General features: G+C 34.1%; 1 protein-coding gene across 1 annotated transcript; it reads left to right on the top strand.

Moving 5' to 3' along the window:
• Positions 8,648-15,810, top strand: LOC108662921 (probable disease resistance protein At4g27220). Its single transcript, XM_018124654.1, is given in 9 exon segments — positions 8,648-8,729; positions 8,889-10,812; positions 11,117-11,386; positions 11,462-11,975; positions 12,229-12,483; positions 13,253-13,643; positions 13,646-13,977; positions 15,254-15,455; positions 15,575-15,810. Coding segments are annotated over 7 exon segments (3,804 nt in total). The 5' UTR covers positions 8,648-8,729; positions 8,889-8,899; the 3' UTR covers positions 15,383-15,455; positions 15,575-15,810.

The raw sequence follows: 19,205 nt of genomic DNA, 5'->3' as shown, positions 1-19,205 counted from the left end.
ACAACGACAAACAGAACACCCTTGAACTTACCTTTGAGATGTGTCACGTCAATTGCAATCGTAGGACGCATTACATCCGTAAACCCCTGAATACAAGCCTTGTATGACTAGAAACAATATTTGAATCTTTCGGTCTCATCAGTAGCCACTGCAGTCACTGTGCCAGGATTTTCTTGTTCCAACATAAAAAAATACGAGGGTAGTAGTTGAAATGACGCCTCTGGTGGACCGAAAACAAGCCTCTCCGCGTACTCCTTCGCTTGCCAAGCCTTACCATACAAGCATTCCAATCCCCACTTAACCCTCATCTCACAAATTATGTCCTTAGGTCTCAATGCTACTCCATTAGCCCGAAGCTTGTGTGACATAAGTTCACCAATCATCTTCGCACTCGTAGTTGGAAACTTCCCTTACAAACCATCAATGGTACAAGTGTGTACATTGTGAAATGTCCGAACTTGCCAATATTCTCCTCTATTAGGTAACTTCGTTGCACACACACTGAACTTGCATGCCTTGTCCTTGCAACCAACCTCATAACGAGCTTTACATGACCTTTTTACTCTTATCGCAAACTTCTCTTTTACAATTAACATGTTCAAAGCTCGTTTCAACTCGGCCTTCGACGAAAACATTCTTCCTTTGTATAAGCAATCTTCGGCACATGTCGACTCCTCGTGGTAATTGTTTGGAAAGAGAACTTTTCTGCACCTGCAATTACCCACATACGAGATATCCCTGCATTTCCCTTTTCCTGATCACTATCAACGACCAATGTATTAAGGGAACGAACCTCGTTCTCACCATGTCATGATCCGAAACCTCCCTTGGGCCCATGACAACCACCGCGACGTCTCGATTTACACTCATTACCCGGAATGCCAATCGGAACCCCTCAAGGCTTACGTATCAGTTTCTTGCCTTTCCTGTGAGCAATCGTTGTTAAACATTCTGTTTTAAACAATTACCAATCATTTTCGGCTCAAGTAAATCAAAAGATAAAATTATTTTAAAAAGATTTATAGACAAATATTACTATTTAAAATATTGATTAAAATATAACATTTTTATATAAAACAATATTTATAGAAACACGTATAAGTAAAACAAATTCATACATATAATAATTTACAGAGTTATAATGTATAATAATAATTACAATAACAAATGGCCCATAAATACACCAAGTGTTGGTGGTAGTAACCTACTGTCTGTGGGATAGAGGGGTCAACTAGAATCCTCGACAAAATCGGGTATCTACAAGCTACCACAGGCTTGAAATATTTGGAAAGGAGGTGGGTGAGATTTTACAATTCCAATGAGTAAACAAACATTATCATAAATATCTAAAGGCGAGTAAAATGGAGGTAAATTTAAACAACAAATCACAAACCATTTCATACGGTTTTCAATTTATTTTTTAAACCATAAAATATTTGTAATTTACCAAAACAGTTGTTAAAGCTTATGACTTTTATTAAAAATAGGGCTCAAGCCAAAAACTAATCATCGAGGATACCTTGGTCGAGGCATCTAACCGAGTCCGCCAAGGTTGTTAAGATATTTACATGTTAAACACATGTTAGTTTTGAAAACAAGCCGTTCCTTGGGGTTGACTGAGTTACATATTCACATGGGGGTTCGACGTGAAGTGAGCTCTAACACTACCCCGGGAGTTACCCTCCTCGCCTCTACATCTGGAGTAACTATATAACCGAGTTTACCATACCCTTCTAATAGGCAGTCCACGAAAACCCGCCATTGCAGTGACTAAACCCATCAATTTTAATAAAATTTCGACAATATAATGTAGCTTTTATTTATTTACCCAGCCTGCATAGTAAAAGACAGCTTAAATAAATTTTCAATACAATTATAAAATATAGCCACATATACTCATATATCATAAGCCATTCATAGGAAAATATATTTTTCAAGACAATTGGCAGCCTCCAATTACTCAATTTCATGATTAAAAGTTTCTTATTTCAGATAATCAACACAATATATTTATTTGGCACATTTGTTTCTAAAACATCAAAAGTCTCATTTTAATCTCATTTTCATTTCATAAAATAAATAATGAGCATTTAAAAATAAACTCTAGATAATTTACAATAATAATAGGTTTACTCACCGTTTGTACAAATTAAATGCTTTTTAGGTGCCCCGATCACTGTTTGTCGGGTACAACTTTCTTGCCCTTACCGGAAGGCTCTCCTCCTAGACACATTGCAAAAATTACACAATTCACCACATTGATGTTAAATCACTATATAATTGACTTAGATCCTATACTAATGCATGGTATGAAATGCAATAGCCTAAAACGGCTTAAACACGGTATTAACCTATTTTTGACACTTTACCCGTTAAATTGCTAACGCGCTCCATTTTAGCTCTAAATTGTTCCATTTTCTCTCCAACATTTCTAACCATTAAATATCAGCCAATAACCTTCTAAAATCACCAAAATCAGCTCACTTTCCTCCTTGAAAAATTCGGTCAAAAATGGGACATTTACTCGATTAATTTTTCACTTTGTTTTTCTATCACATTTAACTATTTTTCATCATTTTCTCTTCATTTCTCTTAGAATAAAAAATCAGATCATCATCATTNACATCAATGCATATTCGGCCAAGGGTGGGTATTGTGAGAATTTCATGCTTTCTTGCCCAATTTGATTTCTATACACATTTAACTAACTAAAACTACTAATTTAACTAAGAATCAAAACCTAAAAATTTCAAAATCTCTCCCCTCGAAATTCGGCCAGCCCTTGGTTTCACTTTTTAATCTCTCTCCTCAAGCATGCTAAATGGAAATAAAGGCATAAGAAAGGTAGAAATCAAGCTAAAGTCGAAAAATCTTACCGTTAGACTCGTAAACAGATGAAAAATGCGATTTCCCCTTTGAATTTTCTAGTTTTCCTTTGGTTTTTCCCTTTTCTTCCTTTCCTCTCTATTTTCTCTCTTGTTCTCTCCTTATGGTTGGCCATCACTTAATATGGGGTTTAAATGGGCTGACTTTTCATTAAAATAATATTACATCATTAAAAAGTGTCATGTGTCACTTTCCCATTGGCCCATTTTTAAAATTTTATCCTTTAAACTTTAATTTTTCACCACTTAAAATACCATAGTTATTCATACCAAAGATAAATAAATCCTATGATTTTGACAAGTTTTGGGTGGTAAAAATTTTGATTTTACCCCGAGACGATAAAATTATCGTTTTATCCCTATGTTTCAAAAATTATCGGAATTGAAATTTTTCACTTCCTATCATTAAATTATACTCCAAATAGTTAATCTTGGTCAAAAATTTCACTCTATGATCAAATTATTATCTTAGGTGGCAAAATAACGATTTTACCCCTAAACATCAAAATTTCCAATTTTTCCAAATGAACCCTTGAACTCCGAATAATCATTTTTAGTCATTCTTGGACTGTAAAATATTAAATTTCATCCTACGATTTCTATTTAAACTAGTTCGAGGTTAAATCAACTCAAGTGTACCGTTAGGTACAATACTGGGTTTCGTCTATTCTTAGGGGCTTTCTTAGCGTAATAACATGTTATTCAATGCATGTATGTCATGACATGTGTTTATAGGGTCGGGTTTTACACACCAGCAATGGGGTTATTGTATATGGGGTCATCACACTGAACATCCCCTACATCAACACCTCCAACAGGTTTCGTTTCGCCTTCAACATTATTCCAAATTGGAATGCCACTGTCATAAAGGCAGTCATTGTCTAAACTATCATCTTGCAATTGTTCAAGCCCATCATCTGAAGTGTCATCCAATTTATCTTCACCGGCAGCTAACAAATCCTCATTTCCCTCATCAAATGCAGTATTATCCTCTAGCGTCGCAGTGTCACCCTCCAACCTCACATTATTGTCCTCAAGTGTCGTATTCTCATTCGACAATGGTATTACAGACTCTACAGTTTCACCCGATCGTTGCATTTGTTCGAAAGAAGCAAGAAATTGGTTTGATGCACATCCTGATCGAAATTGTGCAGCCAACTGTTCTGTGAATGTTGTTTGTCTACCAAGCTGCACAAACTCTTGTGTATACCTCAATTGCCATTGTTGTGGGTTACGGACCGAATACTGTGGTATATGTGAAGTATTATAAATCTCATTTTGATTGAGCTGATTACCATATTGTCTAACTTTTTCATGTGACATAACATTTGGTTGACGTCCCTTAATGCTGACATACACAACCGGAACATTCCTCTGTTCTAGCAGAATTAATGCAACATCCTCATCGTCTTTGATAATTGGCCGTGATAGCTCTCCGGGTGTACTGATCAATGCATGTAACTCAATCTCGTCAATTGTTTAGTTTACCCCAACATCTTCAACCAGCTTCATCAAGCCCGCAAATGACAAATCACTCCTAACCCCCTATATTCGTGACTCACCACCTTTGTAAATGCCATCCACCCACTGACCACCATGTCTTATCACAAGTCACACAATTAGAACCCACTGAAAATTTGAAAACAAAATTATTGACAATAATTTTACACAATACATGCCGTGATCAAAAATTTGTCAGTCATGTTGTTACACGTCATGCATATAACGTTAAATATTGTAACACGCCATGCATATCAAGTCAAATGTCGTAATACGCCATGCATCAGTATCGTGACACGCCATGCATCACTGTCGTGACGCGCTAATCATTGTAATTACTGACTCGTTACACCAACAGCCGTGACACTATAAAAACTCAAAAAACCAATTTACCCACGACACGCCAGGAATAGCCATGACATGCCCAAAACCTAAAATTCAGTTAACCCACGACATGCCAAGAACAGCTATGACACGCCCCAAACCCATAAATCCAGTTAACTCATGACACGCTAGGAACAGCCGTGACACGCCCGAAAACCAAAAAACCAATTAACCCATGATAGGTCAAGAACAGCTGTGACACGCCCAAAACCCAAAAAACTAGTTAACCCGTGACACGCTAGGAACAACCTTGACACGCTAAAATAATAACGCTAACACATGTTATAGATGCATGGCGCGTAACTCTGGGCAATGTTTCTAATTCATCTTCTAATTTACACCAAATGTTTCAGAAATTTAAGTGTGTTGCAAAAATAAACCTAATAACAAGTACCTTGATGTAATTTCTGCTATAGGGTCTGTTAATCTATGACAATGTGGCTAGATGCCGAGAGATAGACCACAACCCGATGACGATGGTGCTCAATAGAGAGTTGACAGAGCTAATACAGTTCAGAGATTTGAGAGAGCTGATGACGATAGTGCTCAACAGAGACTTGCCAGAGTTGAGAGAGAAAGATGACCGACCTCAAACAGCTGAGCGCATTTATTTATATTTTTTTTATTTTCTCTCTGGTGGGAGTCAGATAGAGGCAGATAGCTCAAACAGCTAAGCATTTATTTGAAACGATGTTTTTAAGGGCATTTTCGTCTACTTATGCATATTTTTTGCTAGAAACAGATAATTTTATATGAGTGGTTATTTCTAAAATCACCTTATCACGAGGTTTTTTTCTCACAATTTCTTCAAAATAGAATGAACAACATTAGAGGGATCACATCATCTTTTCAAAATTTTCTCTCCTGTATTCAACTGTTCTTGCTAGCCGAAGAAGACTTAACTGTTGCTTCTTAATTCCCTCTGCTAGCGGGCTTCTGATTATTGTAGCGCAAACTTGATTTCTATTTCAGTTTTCTTTGATAAAAATAGAAGCTTACCCTTGGCTTCTCAAACTCCATCTTTCCTTGGTATATGCGTGCATCATTTTCTTCTATGGCTCTTGGTTTTTGCATTTGAGTATGCATCTGCAAACTTTACATGCAATATTGGCATTAAATTTTTTTCCACGTCCAACTTAAATGATTTAGGCAGGCAACAACTTAAAAGTAGGTCATTACTCATTATTAGAGGAGAATTCACCAAGTAATGCTTAATTACAAAAGAATCATAAATAAAGAGAGTCAAATGTTTACTCTTAACGACATTTATAAAATAATAATAATAATTTTTGCTTATAAAAAGAGTCAATTGTTTTTCATGTAAATCAACTAAATAGGTCAAAAATAAATACTGAAAAGTAATGGAAATATGACAAAAAAAAAAGCATTAATAATTCAAAAGTGAATCAATGATTCCACCGCCCATTTGCATATATAGGAGCACAAGGAAAAAGTTAAAAGTGTGAACTTAATTTCTTTAGCGGCTGCTCTTGACAAGTTTTTTGATTGCTTCTGGGGGCCATCGTTTGTTGATTGTTCACACTGCATTGTCTTTTGTTACAGGGGTCCTTCATGTAATCAATTTTGTTTATTCTCTTGGTGGGTGCTTACTCGCGCTCTGCTCTGGTTGTTGTTCTCACAGGGATTGGCCTCCAAGGATCAAGGTGGTGGATATTGTGCTTAAAATTTTGTTTAGTGGAATTTATATTTTATTTATTAAAATAATTTAATGTTTTAAATTTTATGGAGAAGATATTATTATGTTTAAGATCACAAATATGAAACCAATTTTGCATTAGTTAAAATTTCCTTTAGTAGAGCATCTTCATCCTTTTTTTTATTCTTTGAGAGAGAATTAGTTAATAATACTTCTTTAATGACAGTACACTCTCCATAACTGGTGGCATTGATATTGTGTTTGATTCCACAATGAATCAAAAATATCAAGAAAGTTCCGAGAATCTTCCTTTTGCTTTGATAAATTTGATTTCCACGTTCGACTCAATTCTCTCAAGACAAGGGTCGAGAAATTTCTTAGTTCCACATTGACGTTTCTTTGTTAGCTTTGGAACGCAGACAATCAAGCAGGTCACGACTAACCATAACTATTTCTTCCTTCATACAGAACTTTTCAGAGTGTGGACCCACTATCACATGTTCTTTGGGGAGAAAGGGGAATTCATTTTCTTTTACCCTCTGAAATGAAATAATGGGATAGATACAGGGACTAGGAGGGAGGCATGATTTCCTGATAGTGCGTGCACACTTTCCTTCATAATTTCCTTCTTCTCCTTTTTTGAGTTTTGGCATTGTTCTCACATGCAACTTCCAAGTCAAGAAGTATTTATCTTCATTTTTGCTTCTCTTTTAACTCCAAGGAAGAGAAAAAGAAGAAACTAGGTATATTATTGCTTGGGCTGTCCCATTTTTCAGATGACCAGCGTGGTCAAAAAGCTAGTTATCATGTCAGCAGGTTCCTACGGGCTTTTCAGATTATTGTCCGTTTGTTTTTGTCATAATATTTTATCACAATCTCAATAGTCAGTACTAACATGCTATATGTTCATTGCTACCTATTTTTGTACATTCATCAAATAATATTTTTGAATTCATTGGGGGCATAATTTGATCACAAAAGTTAATCTCAACAATAAAATAAATAGTGCAAGTGTTTTAACATGAAATCCATTAAACCAACCAGGTAGATCAGAAAATTACGAAAATAGGCAACATAATTGAAGGCCATCGATTAGTCATTCTAACTAAGCATCAATGACAGAGAAAAAGCTGTGAGTCTGTCTCGTCTTTTCATCAATGGGGAGTAAGTAACCATTGGAGTAAATAAGTATACAGAAACTGCAGAAATGCTCCAAGCAGTGGAACCCAATAAGCAGAAAAGATACAATGCAATATCTCTGGATAGTCACTTTATTCATATCACCTCTATTAAACATTTTATTGCCATAATTCAACGAGCACTAATGAAAGCATATATATATATATTTATATATATAAGCCGAACAAAAGCATGTAATTAAGCACAAAAAGTAATGATCTTTCAAGGAAAAGCAACAAATCTTCACTACTAATGCATGTAATGATCAATGTCCTTCAATTGTAAAAACAAACGGATTATTTTGACTTTTGAGGACTATTATTGTATACATCCTCGGTGAGATTTTAACTTTGTTAGTAAAATTAAAATATTGTCAAATTAATATCCTTTCATTTATCAGATTAATTTATTAATTTTTTCAAATATATCCTAATGAATATGTGACAACTTTCTAATTCCATTGATGAAGTTTTTAAATTCCATGACAGTTTATTGGATAATTTTTTATACTTCAATTAGTTCAAAATATAACTTATTGAGGTCAACATAACAAAAAAAGGGGCATTATATTATAGAAATATTTTAATAAAAAATTTCTCATTATTGAAATATGACTAGTAATTGTTGGAAAAATACATTACTACAAAAAAGTGCTTCTTTTCCTTCAAATAAAATCTTAAGACAATGATCATATCTTATTATCCTCATTTTCTTTTAACTCAAAAAAAAAAAAACAAAAAACTGTTCTTTGATCCCTACTTTTCCTTTCCTTGCTCCACAAAGCCAAAAAAAAAAAAATCAAAGCTGCTATCTCTAGTTTTTTGGTTTCTCTGCTTTCTATCTAAAAAAACAAAGCTTTAGAAGATCCATTCGAGGTGAGCTAAGCTTCAAGAATACATATTAAATTCTCCATATTAATACATAATATGTTTTGCTCTGTCAGAAGCAGAATTATCTTTACAAGTGAAAGTCTGTTATTTTTTATCATTGCAGTGCAAAGTTCATTTCTACTTCCGTTTTGTTTCAACTTCAAAAAAAAAAAAAAAACCCTTAACCCACTTTGTGAGTTTGCGTGGATCAAAATAGAAGATATTTGCAGGTTTCGGCTCCTGAAAATCGTCTTGGTATGTAAATCTTCATCTTTTTCATCTCTGATTTATTTGTTTGGTGTTATATTTGAGTAGATATTTGCAGGTTTAGATTTATATTTATATTTCCTCCTTCCGCAGTGTTGTGTCTCTTTGTAAAACCTTTTACTCATCAAAGTTGTTTTTCAATCACAGATCACCAAAGAATGGCTGCTGAATTTGCTGCTGCTGCTGCTGCCAATACCGTAGGGAATCTGGCAACAGAATACGCATCACCTTATCTCACTTACTTTTTCCGTTTTGCCAAAGTTGTTGAAGATTTCAAGAAGCAGCGACAAGCACTTCAATCGAAAAAAGATCAGGTGCAAGGTGATGTCGATGAGGCTTTAAGGCAAACTGAGGTAATTAAGAAGGACGTTGAGGAGTGGCTAACAAAGGCAGAGAAAGAATTGGGAGAAGCTCAAGGTTTGGAAGAAGAAATAGAGCGTAACAATTGTTTCAATTGGTGTCCTAGTTGGGGCTGGCGATACTGTTTAAGTAAGAAAGTAGCGAAGAAGACACTTTATATCTCTCAACTTTTAGCAGAGGCTTGTAATTTTCAAGGAGTCGGCCAGCGTCCTCCTCTTCAAGGAATAGAGTTGCTACTACCCAAGGATTTCATGCGTTCCAAATCTTCAACGTTAGCTTTCAACGGGATCATGAAGGCTTTGAAAGGCGATGGTGTGAACATGATTGGATTGCACGGAATGCCAGGAGTGGGTAAAACAACTTTGGCGGAAGTAGTACTGAAGCAAGCTACAGAACAAAAGCTTTTTGATAAGGTTGTGAGTGTTACATTGTCCCAAACTCCAAATTTCAACGAAATGCGAGAAAGGATTGCAGAACTCTTTGGTTTAAAATTTAAAGCCAGTACAGAAAAAGGGAAAGCAGAAGAGTTATGGCGGAGATTAAAAGGCGAGAAGAAGATTCTCATAATTCTCGATGATGTTTGGGAAAAACTTGAATTGCATACTATAGGAATTCCATTTGGCGGTGAACACGAAGGTTGCAAAATTCTCCTCACTACACGTCTTCAACAGGTCTGCAGTCAAATGGATTGTCAAGAGGAATTTAAACTGAACATTCTGTCTGAAGACGAAGCATGGGCTTTATTCAAAGATAAAGCTGCTCTAAAAGATGACTCTCCCACCTTGAATGTGGCAAAGGAGGTTGCTCATGAATGTGGCGGTTTGCCCCTTGCAATCGTAACTGTAGCAAACGCTCTAAAAGGTGAAAGTGAAGATGGGTGGATAGCAGCAAATAAACGACTCAAGAGCTCAAGACATTTGGATAATCAACATGTTTGTGGACATATCTATAGATGCCTTGAGCTTAGTTATGATTATTTGGATCAAGATAATATTAAGCAATGTTTCTTGTTATGTTCCCTTTTTCCAGAAGATTATGAGATTACTATTGAGTTGTTGACTATATGCGGAATTGGTCAGGGATTGTTCAATAATAATTACTTAATGGAAGACTTAAGGAGGGAAATTCATCTGGCACTATCAAAACTCCAAAAGTCTGGTTTATTATTGGAAGCTAATGATAAAGAGCATGTAAAAATGCATGATGTGATTCGTGATTTTGCTCATTGGATAACATCGAGAGGGGAAAATATATTCATGGTAAAAGATGGGTTGACGGAATGGCATATGAGTGAAAGGTTTGGATGTTATACGGCAATCTCCTTGTGGAACATTGAGATCAATCATCTTCCTAACAAAGTGGAATTTTCAAAACTCAAGACTTTGTTTCTCAAAGGAAAGAATTCATTGAGAGTTTCGTGTGCCTTTTTTGAAAGAATGACAACCCTCCGAGTTTTACTTCTCCAAGATGTTGTACTCACACTGGAAGCACTTCAATTCTTGACAAATCTTCGAACTCTGTGCATTATAAATTGCGAGCTCGAGAACATTTCATCATTGAGGAATGTTGAAAACCTTGAGATTTTTGCATTGCTGAAGACTAATATTTATGAGCTACCAGAAGAACTAGTGGGATTGTATAAACTAAAATCACTATATTTTTCTTACGATGGAGTGCCACACAGCTATTTCCCCTCCAACTTGCTACCAAGGTAAAACTGTTTATCTTATTATTTTCAGTTATTTAATTTTATATCATTTATTTTATCTTTTTTCCCTATTATTTACTTTATTTGATTTTGATTATCACAAACATATATATATATATATATAGCATGAGCTTTTGGTCGTTCCTATTATTATGAAACTTTGCAACCTGTAGTACAGAAGTAGCTTTAAGAATGAAGAAATAAAAAAGTTTATGTTATCTTATTCATTTCATTACCTTGCTATTTTTATCATTCGGTTGAAAGTGCTATTATTGCATTAACAACATTTTGTATTTGTTTGTAACAGGTTGGCCTCACTCCAAGAGCTACACGTGACAAGTAGAAACAATGCTAACTTATTGGAGCTTAATTCATTGACTGGTTTGACTGCATTAACACTGTCAGTTTCTACTGATCAATGTTCTCAAGAAAACTTTGTGTTCCCTAAACTTCAAAACTACAATATAGTTGTAAATTTTGATGATATTGAAGATTCGGCAGGGCTGAGCTTGAGAACCTTGAGAATTAGTGATTTCTCATCCTCATTAAATGCATTTAAGGAGCTGTTTTGCAATGTGAAAAAGCTTACTCTGTCCGAGGTCACCATGGAACACAAAAATATTGTTCCAAATGTAGATCAGCAGGGACTAAAGGAATTAACTTCTCTTGAGCTTATATATTGTGAAAATCTGGAATGCTTGATCGATACAACACGAGAACAAAGTCCAACCACTGCATTCTCTAATTTGGTGAAGTTAGACATTAGATTCATGACTTCTTTGAAAGAGTTGTGCCATGGTCAATCACCGATTAGCTTCTTAAAAAAGTTAGAAACATTGAGCATTGTCGATTGTAAGCAGTTGCAATCAGTGTTTCAAATGAATTGGCTTTTTGGAAAGGAAGAAAGTCCGACGTGCACAATTTCCAATTTAAGAAGTTTGAAGCTGACGTTATTGCCAGCATTAGAGAATATATGGAAAGAGCCAACTCATCATGTAAGGTTACAAAGTCTGAAGGAATTAACAATTGATGGTTGTGATAAACTGAAATCTATCTTCTCACCTTACCTTGTTCAAAGTCTGTTGCATTTAGAAACACTTGAGATATCTAAATGCGAAAAATTAGAGCAAGTCTTTGCTTTTGACAAAGAAATGGCTGACCTGAAGGTACCTCATATCTCTCCATTTTTCCTTTAATAATGCTCTCGTATATTGTTTTTCTAATGATTTTTTTTTGAATTATCAAATATATAAATAATTACTATCTAATTTTTATAAATTATTAACTTTTAATACTTCTTTCTACTTTTTTTTTAAAAAAATGTATTTCTTCTCAATAATTAAGATCAAGTATAAAGAATTCATTTTCATTATTTATTAATGGATAAATTTTATATTTTTTTTATGTGAGGTAAATTAGGTAGTACCACTCTCAAATTTAAGAAGGTTGAAGCTGCAGTCATTACCAGCATTGGAGAGCATATGGAAAGGGCCAACTCATCGTGCCATTAGACTCCCTTGCCTACAAGATTTTCAACTTGTAAACTTGATAAATTTGAGTTCGGAAAACTTTCTCATCTCATCACCATCCTTAGAGAAGTTGGAAGTTTGCAACTGTCCTAAATTGAGAAATTTCACTATTCAAAAAGAAGTTAATGAGCAAATTCAGCTAGAGGTATTTCTTTCTACACTTTTCCTTCAATTATGGTTTTGGATTTTGCCTTTGAGCTAAATCTTTTTTTCAACACTCACAAACAATTAATTTGTTTGTGGGGATCTTTGGGTTTTCCTTGTCCTTGTTTCTGAATTGAGGTTCATCATATATTTTCTTCACGACGACAAATCTTGCTTTTTTTCTTGTTCGAGCTTCCTTTTTCTTCTTCGATTCTAGTTTCTCTTGCTTTCTCTGATTCGAATTTTCTCTTTCTTCTTCAATTTAAGTTTTCTTTTTCTTCTTGGCCATGAGTTCCCTTTTTTTTATTTTATTCAAAGTGTTTCTACTTTCTGTTGCAGACAAGAGAAACAGATTGAGAAAGTTAGGCTTTCCAGGGGGGTTCATTTCTTTTATGTTTTTTTATGTAATTTAGGTAAATTAAAAAAAATTAACACTTTACCACTTTATCTATACTTTTCAAATCAACATGCTTAAAGAAAAAATGACAAAGAAAAAAACACAAGACAAGGAAAGCCATAAATGGTTTTATGTTAAAAATTAACAGAGAAAAACTTGAAAAAAGGTTAGATGTCTTTGGATTCCACTTTCAGACCATTTCATGAAAATTTTGGATTTAAATTTTGAAACATATATATGTCCTGTCATTAAAAATGTAAGGATTTTTTGTGAATTGGCATCTAAAAAATTATGAGTAATATTTGCTCATCTGTTTTCAATCTAATAGAAAAGGAACGTATTTAGTGACATTTAGTGGTGTCTGTATTTGCAGGAATTATATCTCTCTGAGTTGGTAAATAGCTTTCAATTGCTTATTTCAGCCAACTGCAATCAAGAATATATAGCAGTTGGGAGTCATGAAGAGGTATTTCAGATTCATGGGCGTATAAAGAAACTCCACCTGGAGGATTTATTTGAAGTGCAAATTATATGGAAGGATGTCGCTTCAGTTGTAACTCTTAAAAACCTTACAATTCTGAAGGTGATTGATTGCAAGAGGCTAAGATATATATTTTCACCTATGACCGTTCGAAGTTTATCACAGTTGGACGAGCTATATATAGAAAAATGTGATGAATTGGACCAAATCATTGCTGAGGATCAAGTTTGTTCATCATCAGATGGTGATCTCCAACCTATAAGCTTTCCTAATTTGACCAAAATTTTGTTCAATATTGCAAAAAGTTGAAACGACTCTTTCCTCTTGGATCTGCTCGTTGTCTTCCAAAACTTAAGCAATTAACAGTTAGAAGTAACTCTAAATTGGAGCAAGTATTTGAACTTGAAGATGAAGCAGAGGCGACAACTGAAAAGGAGATAAAGTTTGATCAATTAGAACATTTATCAATTGGAGAACTGCCAAGCCTCGTTGACTTTTGCCCAAGGGGATATCACTTTGTGTTACCGACTTTGGGGCATTTGAATGTAAGAGAATGTCCCAAGATGACTACAGGTTTCTTCATAGATTCAAAGGAATATGTGCACGCCAAAACAGAGGTATACACCCTGAAAACTTTAATCTTGTCTATTTTAGGGCATAATCTTCAAAGTCTTTAAATTACTTAAATGATTGAGAATGACACTACAACAAAAACTTAGTCTAGAATATCACTTTTAATGAATTTGGCCTAAAATGCTTATAATTTATAATATGCATATTTCACACATTAAAAGGATATCCTGTGCAATCACCCACTTGTTAAGGAGTTTTGATGAAAAATTCTGTAACTATGTTTCCACCTTAGTAAACCATTTGTTAAGCCAATCCCAACCTTTATCCTTGAGCTCTTCCAACAGCTCCTTATCCTCAAAGGTTAGCAGAAATTCTTTGAGAGACAAACTCCTCATAAGCAGCCCTGAGATGCCTTCCATTTTAAATAAGTCCATTAAATTTGCTGAATCTGAATTATATTATGTTGTTACCACAACACTTGTCTTCAACCAAAGCATGTTTTTTCATGCTTGTTAAGACATTGAAGATCATCTCCTCTCTCTTCATTTGAAGCTCAACCTCTTTCAAAAGCACCTTTCAATAACAGAGCATAAGATGGCTTAGTGAATAAGGCAAAGTTCTGTCTCAAAATCCCACTACAGGCTCTGTTCCTAATGTGGTTAACACTAGGTGCATAAGAAGCTTCCTTTTTGCTTCCTCCTTCAGAATGAATCATGGCTTCCATAGCTAGCTATATTGACCTCTAGCTCTTGGTTAAAAAGCCAGACTCCATTTAAATTTTGGACTGCTCCTCGAGCTTTATTAAAATATTCAAATATGATAAAACGATACCTCTTACTGTATTTGCTTCTATTTCTCGCTACAAATGTATTGACAACCTTTCCAAATTGATCCAAATCCTTTGAAGCCATCTTCATGGACTCTTGTAGGAATATCATTCACAAAAACTAAAACTACCTTCTTCATTCTCCTTATCCCCCCAACATAACCATTATTGATGATTAAGAGCTTTTATTATTCATTACTGAATTAAGTACAAGCTTTTATTTGGTATGTGCAAAGACAACTGAAATCTTTAATAATATTATATTGCATAATTTTTAAAAGTTTTTACTTAAATTATTTAAATAATTGAGTAGTACACTGCAACTAAAAGATTGGTCTAAAATATCATTTTTAGTGAATGATTCCATTACTTTTAATGAATTTTTGGCCTAAAATGTTTATAATTATAATATGTCTTTTTTTTTTCTTTTTCCTTCGTAACATGAGACATTCATACTTTTGGTTTACATTTCACTCTTTCAATTGTTTAAAAAGACACCACAACTAGTTGAGCAAGACGCCATTGAAGGGATAGGCATTGCTCAAAATGTAGTCCATACTAGGACCATATTCTGGTGGAAGGACATTAATGGTGTGCTACCACCTTGGAAGGAAGAACTATGAGATGATTGCAGGGGAAGTTGCAAAGGCATGTTTAAACATCAATGAGTACGTTGGGACCGTCAACTAAACACAGGTAAAGCAAAGGCCACTTTCCTATTTCATTTCTTTCGCTTGTTCGCCTAGTCTTAATCAAGTTTTGGAGGTCCACTTGTGCTAACTTTTATTAATCACTTGTGCTTTTTGTTGGTCTAGATGTTGGCTTTGTAGAGTTATCAAGAGCAGGGATCACTTGCTTTCAATCATTTATCCAATCAATAGTATGTTACTCTCCATATGTACAATAAGTAGAAAAACAAGCCTAAAATTCTTCTATTTCTTATCATTATTTTTGTATTTTAAATTAAGACATGGAAAATTAAACTTTAATTTCCATATACAAGCTCAATAGATAATGCTTACAATAAGAATTATTAGAAGGGATTGGATCATTTCTACATGCACTTAGAATTATTTCTAACTGTATCATACATTTCATTTTGATAATTATCCACATTACAAGATTATTTTTTAAGATTTCATACCAGCTTGATGCTTTTATCTTTGTCTCTTTTTTTTTTGTTTTGCTATTTATATTTTATTTTCTATCTATTTTGCCTTTTTTTTCTATTCATTTTTTGCAAAAACTAAAAAGCAAAAATATTCATAAAAGGGAACTTTACAAATACATGCTATCTCCATCCCATTTTGTTTATATCTATTTAATTTTTTTAGTCAAATTAATGAACTCAATTTGATTATTATTTTAAAATATTACATAAAATTAAAAATTCAAAAAAAATTTTGGAAAAGTTTAAAATTCAAAATTTGCAATTCTTATTTTCAAAAAAATTTATAACTTCACGATGTTATTAAAAGAATGATCAAAGTTGAGTTTCTTCAACCAAAAAATCAATAAAGAACAAAGATAATGAGACAGAAGGGGATGATAAAACAAATTTTCCCATCTAATAGATTAAGAAAAGTTTTATTAGTGGCATCCTTTAAATCATCATAATTATAAGTCATCAAATTTATAAGAGAAAAAAAACAAAATTATAATTAATTTTTATACCATCAAATTATATTAATAAATTTTAAAATTTCAATTCTATTTAATTACTTTAATTTTTTAAAATTTTTCCTATTGTTATTAAGACCAAATTTCAATTGTCTATAAAAATTCCTTTTTAAAACTTTTTTTATTAACAAAAGTGCAGAATTTTAACCTAATCTAAGCCCATTCCAAGACCAACACCCGATTTACCATATCAAAAAGCCCATTACTCCCACCCAATTCCTCTTCTCCACGTGTCACCCCGACAAGCATCCTCTGCTCCGTAAAAAAAAATTGCTTCCTTTATAGAATTTCAATTTCGACCTAGGGTTTCCCCTTCTCTCTGAGATCTCTCGATTCTCTACCCGCTGTCTTATCTATAGAGTATGATGCAACAACCACCAGCAGGAGGTGTAGCTCCGCCGCAGTCCATGGCAGCTGATCAGTCTCAAACCCAGCAGTATCAGCAGCAACCGCAGTCGCAGCCGTGGATGATGATGCAACAACAACAGCAACAGTTAGGTCAGCCGGTTCCTCCACCTTCTGATTGGGCTCCGCGACCCGTCCCTACGCCCAGTCAGATGCAGCAGCACTCCACCGGTTCCGCCACCGCCGATTGGACCCTTATTTTTTTTTTTCATCGTCATTCAATTCTTTGTTCTAAAGTATCTTTAACTCAGAGGGAAAGTGGTGTTTATATATGTCCAGCGCATCACAAAGTTTACAATTTCAAAAAAGAAAGGAAAGGAAAAATGAGGCCAGTAGTTCCTTAAGGCAAAAGATGTTTGGGCCCTTGTCCTCCACTAATGATATGAACTTGAATAAGAAAAAAAGGAAAGAAGTTTTTGCTGGAACTTTTTCTCTGTAGTTTCAATTGGTCACAGGGATTTGAAACATAAATATCTATAAAAAGGAGCTTATAATTATTATAAATACATAGATGATAAAACAAATTGGGTCATCTAATGGGATCAATAATTCAAGAGTGCATAAATGATTCCATATATGTCCCATTTATGCTTTGTGAGAATAATAATAACAATCATTTGTGTAGGAGCACCCAGAAAATTGATAAAGGCGTAAACTTAATTGCCTTCTTAATAATGGTAAACTTTGTTTAGGGAAAATTTATACTTCATTAAAGTAATTCGATTTTTTAAAATCTCATAGAGAAGATATTATTATCTTTAGGGTCACAAACATAAAATCAATTTTACATTAGTTAGAATTTCCTTTAACAAAGCATCTCCCTTTTTTTTTTCTTCAAGAGAAAATAAGTCAATAATTCTTCTTCAAAGACATTAAACTCTCCATTAATGGAGACAGTAATAATGTGTTCGATTCAAGGAATCAGAAAACTCGGAGAAAGCTCGGAGAATCTCCCTTTTACTCTAGTAAAGTTGATTTCTACGTTAGACTCATTTCGATTAAGACAAGAGTCAAGAATAGTCCTAATACCTATAACTACCCTGCAATTCAGGTGGGATTGGGAACAAGGTAAAACCAACCACATTTACAGATAATTTTTCAGAGTGTAGACCAACTATCACATGTTCTATGGGGAAGAGGAGAAGGAACGGGAGAAATGGGGATTCATTTTCTTTTACCCTCCCAATCAAATAATGAGATAGATACAGGGACCAGGAGGAGACATGATTTTCTGATAAAGAAAAAGAGTAAAATTCTAAGGAGAGATTGTGTGAACTTTATTATTGCATAGAATTTGTCACATTAGCCTTGGTTTTTAATGTTGATTATAATATATTAATACACTGATCAATTCTGTCTCATTTTTTAATCCAAATCAAGTTTGATGGGTCAGGTTATTCCTTGAAGCTCTTACTTTTTTTAGTGGAAATTAATTCAAAATAGTTTTGATTAGAACAAATTAGGCTTAGATGATCTTCTTTCTTGTATTAGATTACCAACCATGGAGGAAAACGTACCTAAGGATCTGTAAATGATAGTTCAAACAGTAGAGATGTACCTTGACCCTCTACTTCTCTCCAAGGAAAACATGATCCTTGCACTATATGAATCATTTGACGTGTTTCGCCATTTTTCCTTGTGTTAAACAAAGTGTAAAGCTTCGATCCCTTAAACACAGAATTTAATCCAAAAAATTAATATAAAAAGCGCAAGTATTTTTCCATGGAAGCCATTAAACCGACCAAGCAAGAAGCTAAGAAACAAGTGGACCTCCAAGGGAAAAATGATTGCAAAATTTGTTTAAAATTTAAGTTACTGATGGTTATGTAATTTAACAGGGGCAATGTACTGTAAATATGCTTCAGTAAAAAAGTTTAAACAAATTGTGAAGTGATGACTAAATTAAACAAAGCTAGTCTTCATATTAATTTATCATTTTTCTTCACAAACTGATAAAAGAAGTGCTCCTGATTCCATGTCCCACTAGTAAAAAGAGAAAAAAATCTATACGAAAGCTCCGGAAATCTCCCTTCCCTTGTCCTATATATGGTAAAGTATTTTTCCATGAAAGCCTTTAAACAGAGCAAGCAAGTAGCTGAGAAATAAATGGATCTCAAGGGAAAATGATTGCAAAATGACAAAAATAGAAAAGGACAATAATTGAGGGATCACATCAATTATTCAAAAATTTCTATATTCAAGTGTTTTTACCTATGAAGCTATGGAAATTTCGTGACCGTCTGGAAGAAGCTATGGAACCTTTCTTAGGAAAAATATTTTATTTACATGGAAAGCTATTAAAGGAATTTCACCTATCTTAATGCGGAAACATCATGTCCCTTCTGTGTGGAGAAAGTAGAA

The sequence above is a fragment of the Theobroma cacao genome, chromosome 7 (assembly GCF_000208745.1).
Source record: "Theobroma cacao cultivar B97-61/B2 chromosome 7, Criollo_cocoa_genome_V2, whole genome shotgun sequence".
Classification (NCBI taxonomy): domain Eukaryota; kingdom Viridiplantae; phylum Streptophyta; class Magnoliopsida; order Malvales; family Malvaceae; genus Theobroma; species Theobroma cacao.
Note: the sequence above shows the minus strand (reverse complement) of the source record. Positions and strands in the feature narration are given on the sequence as shown.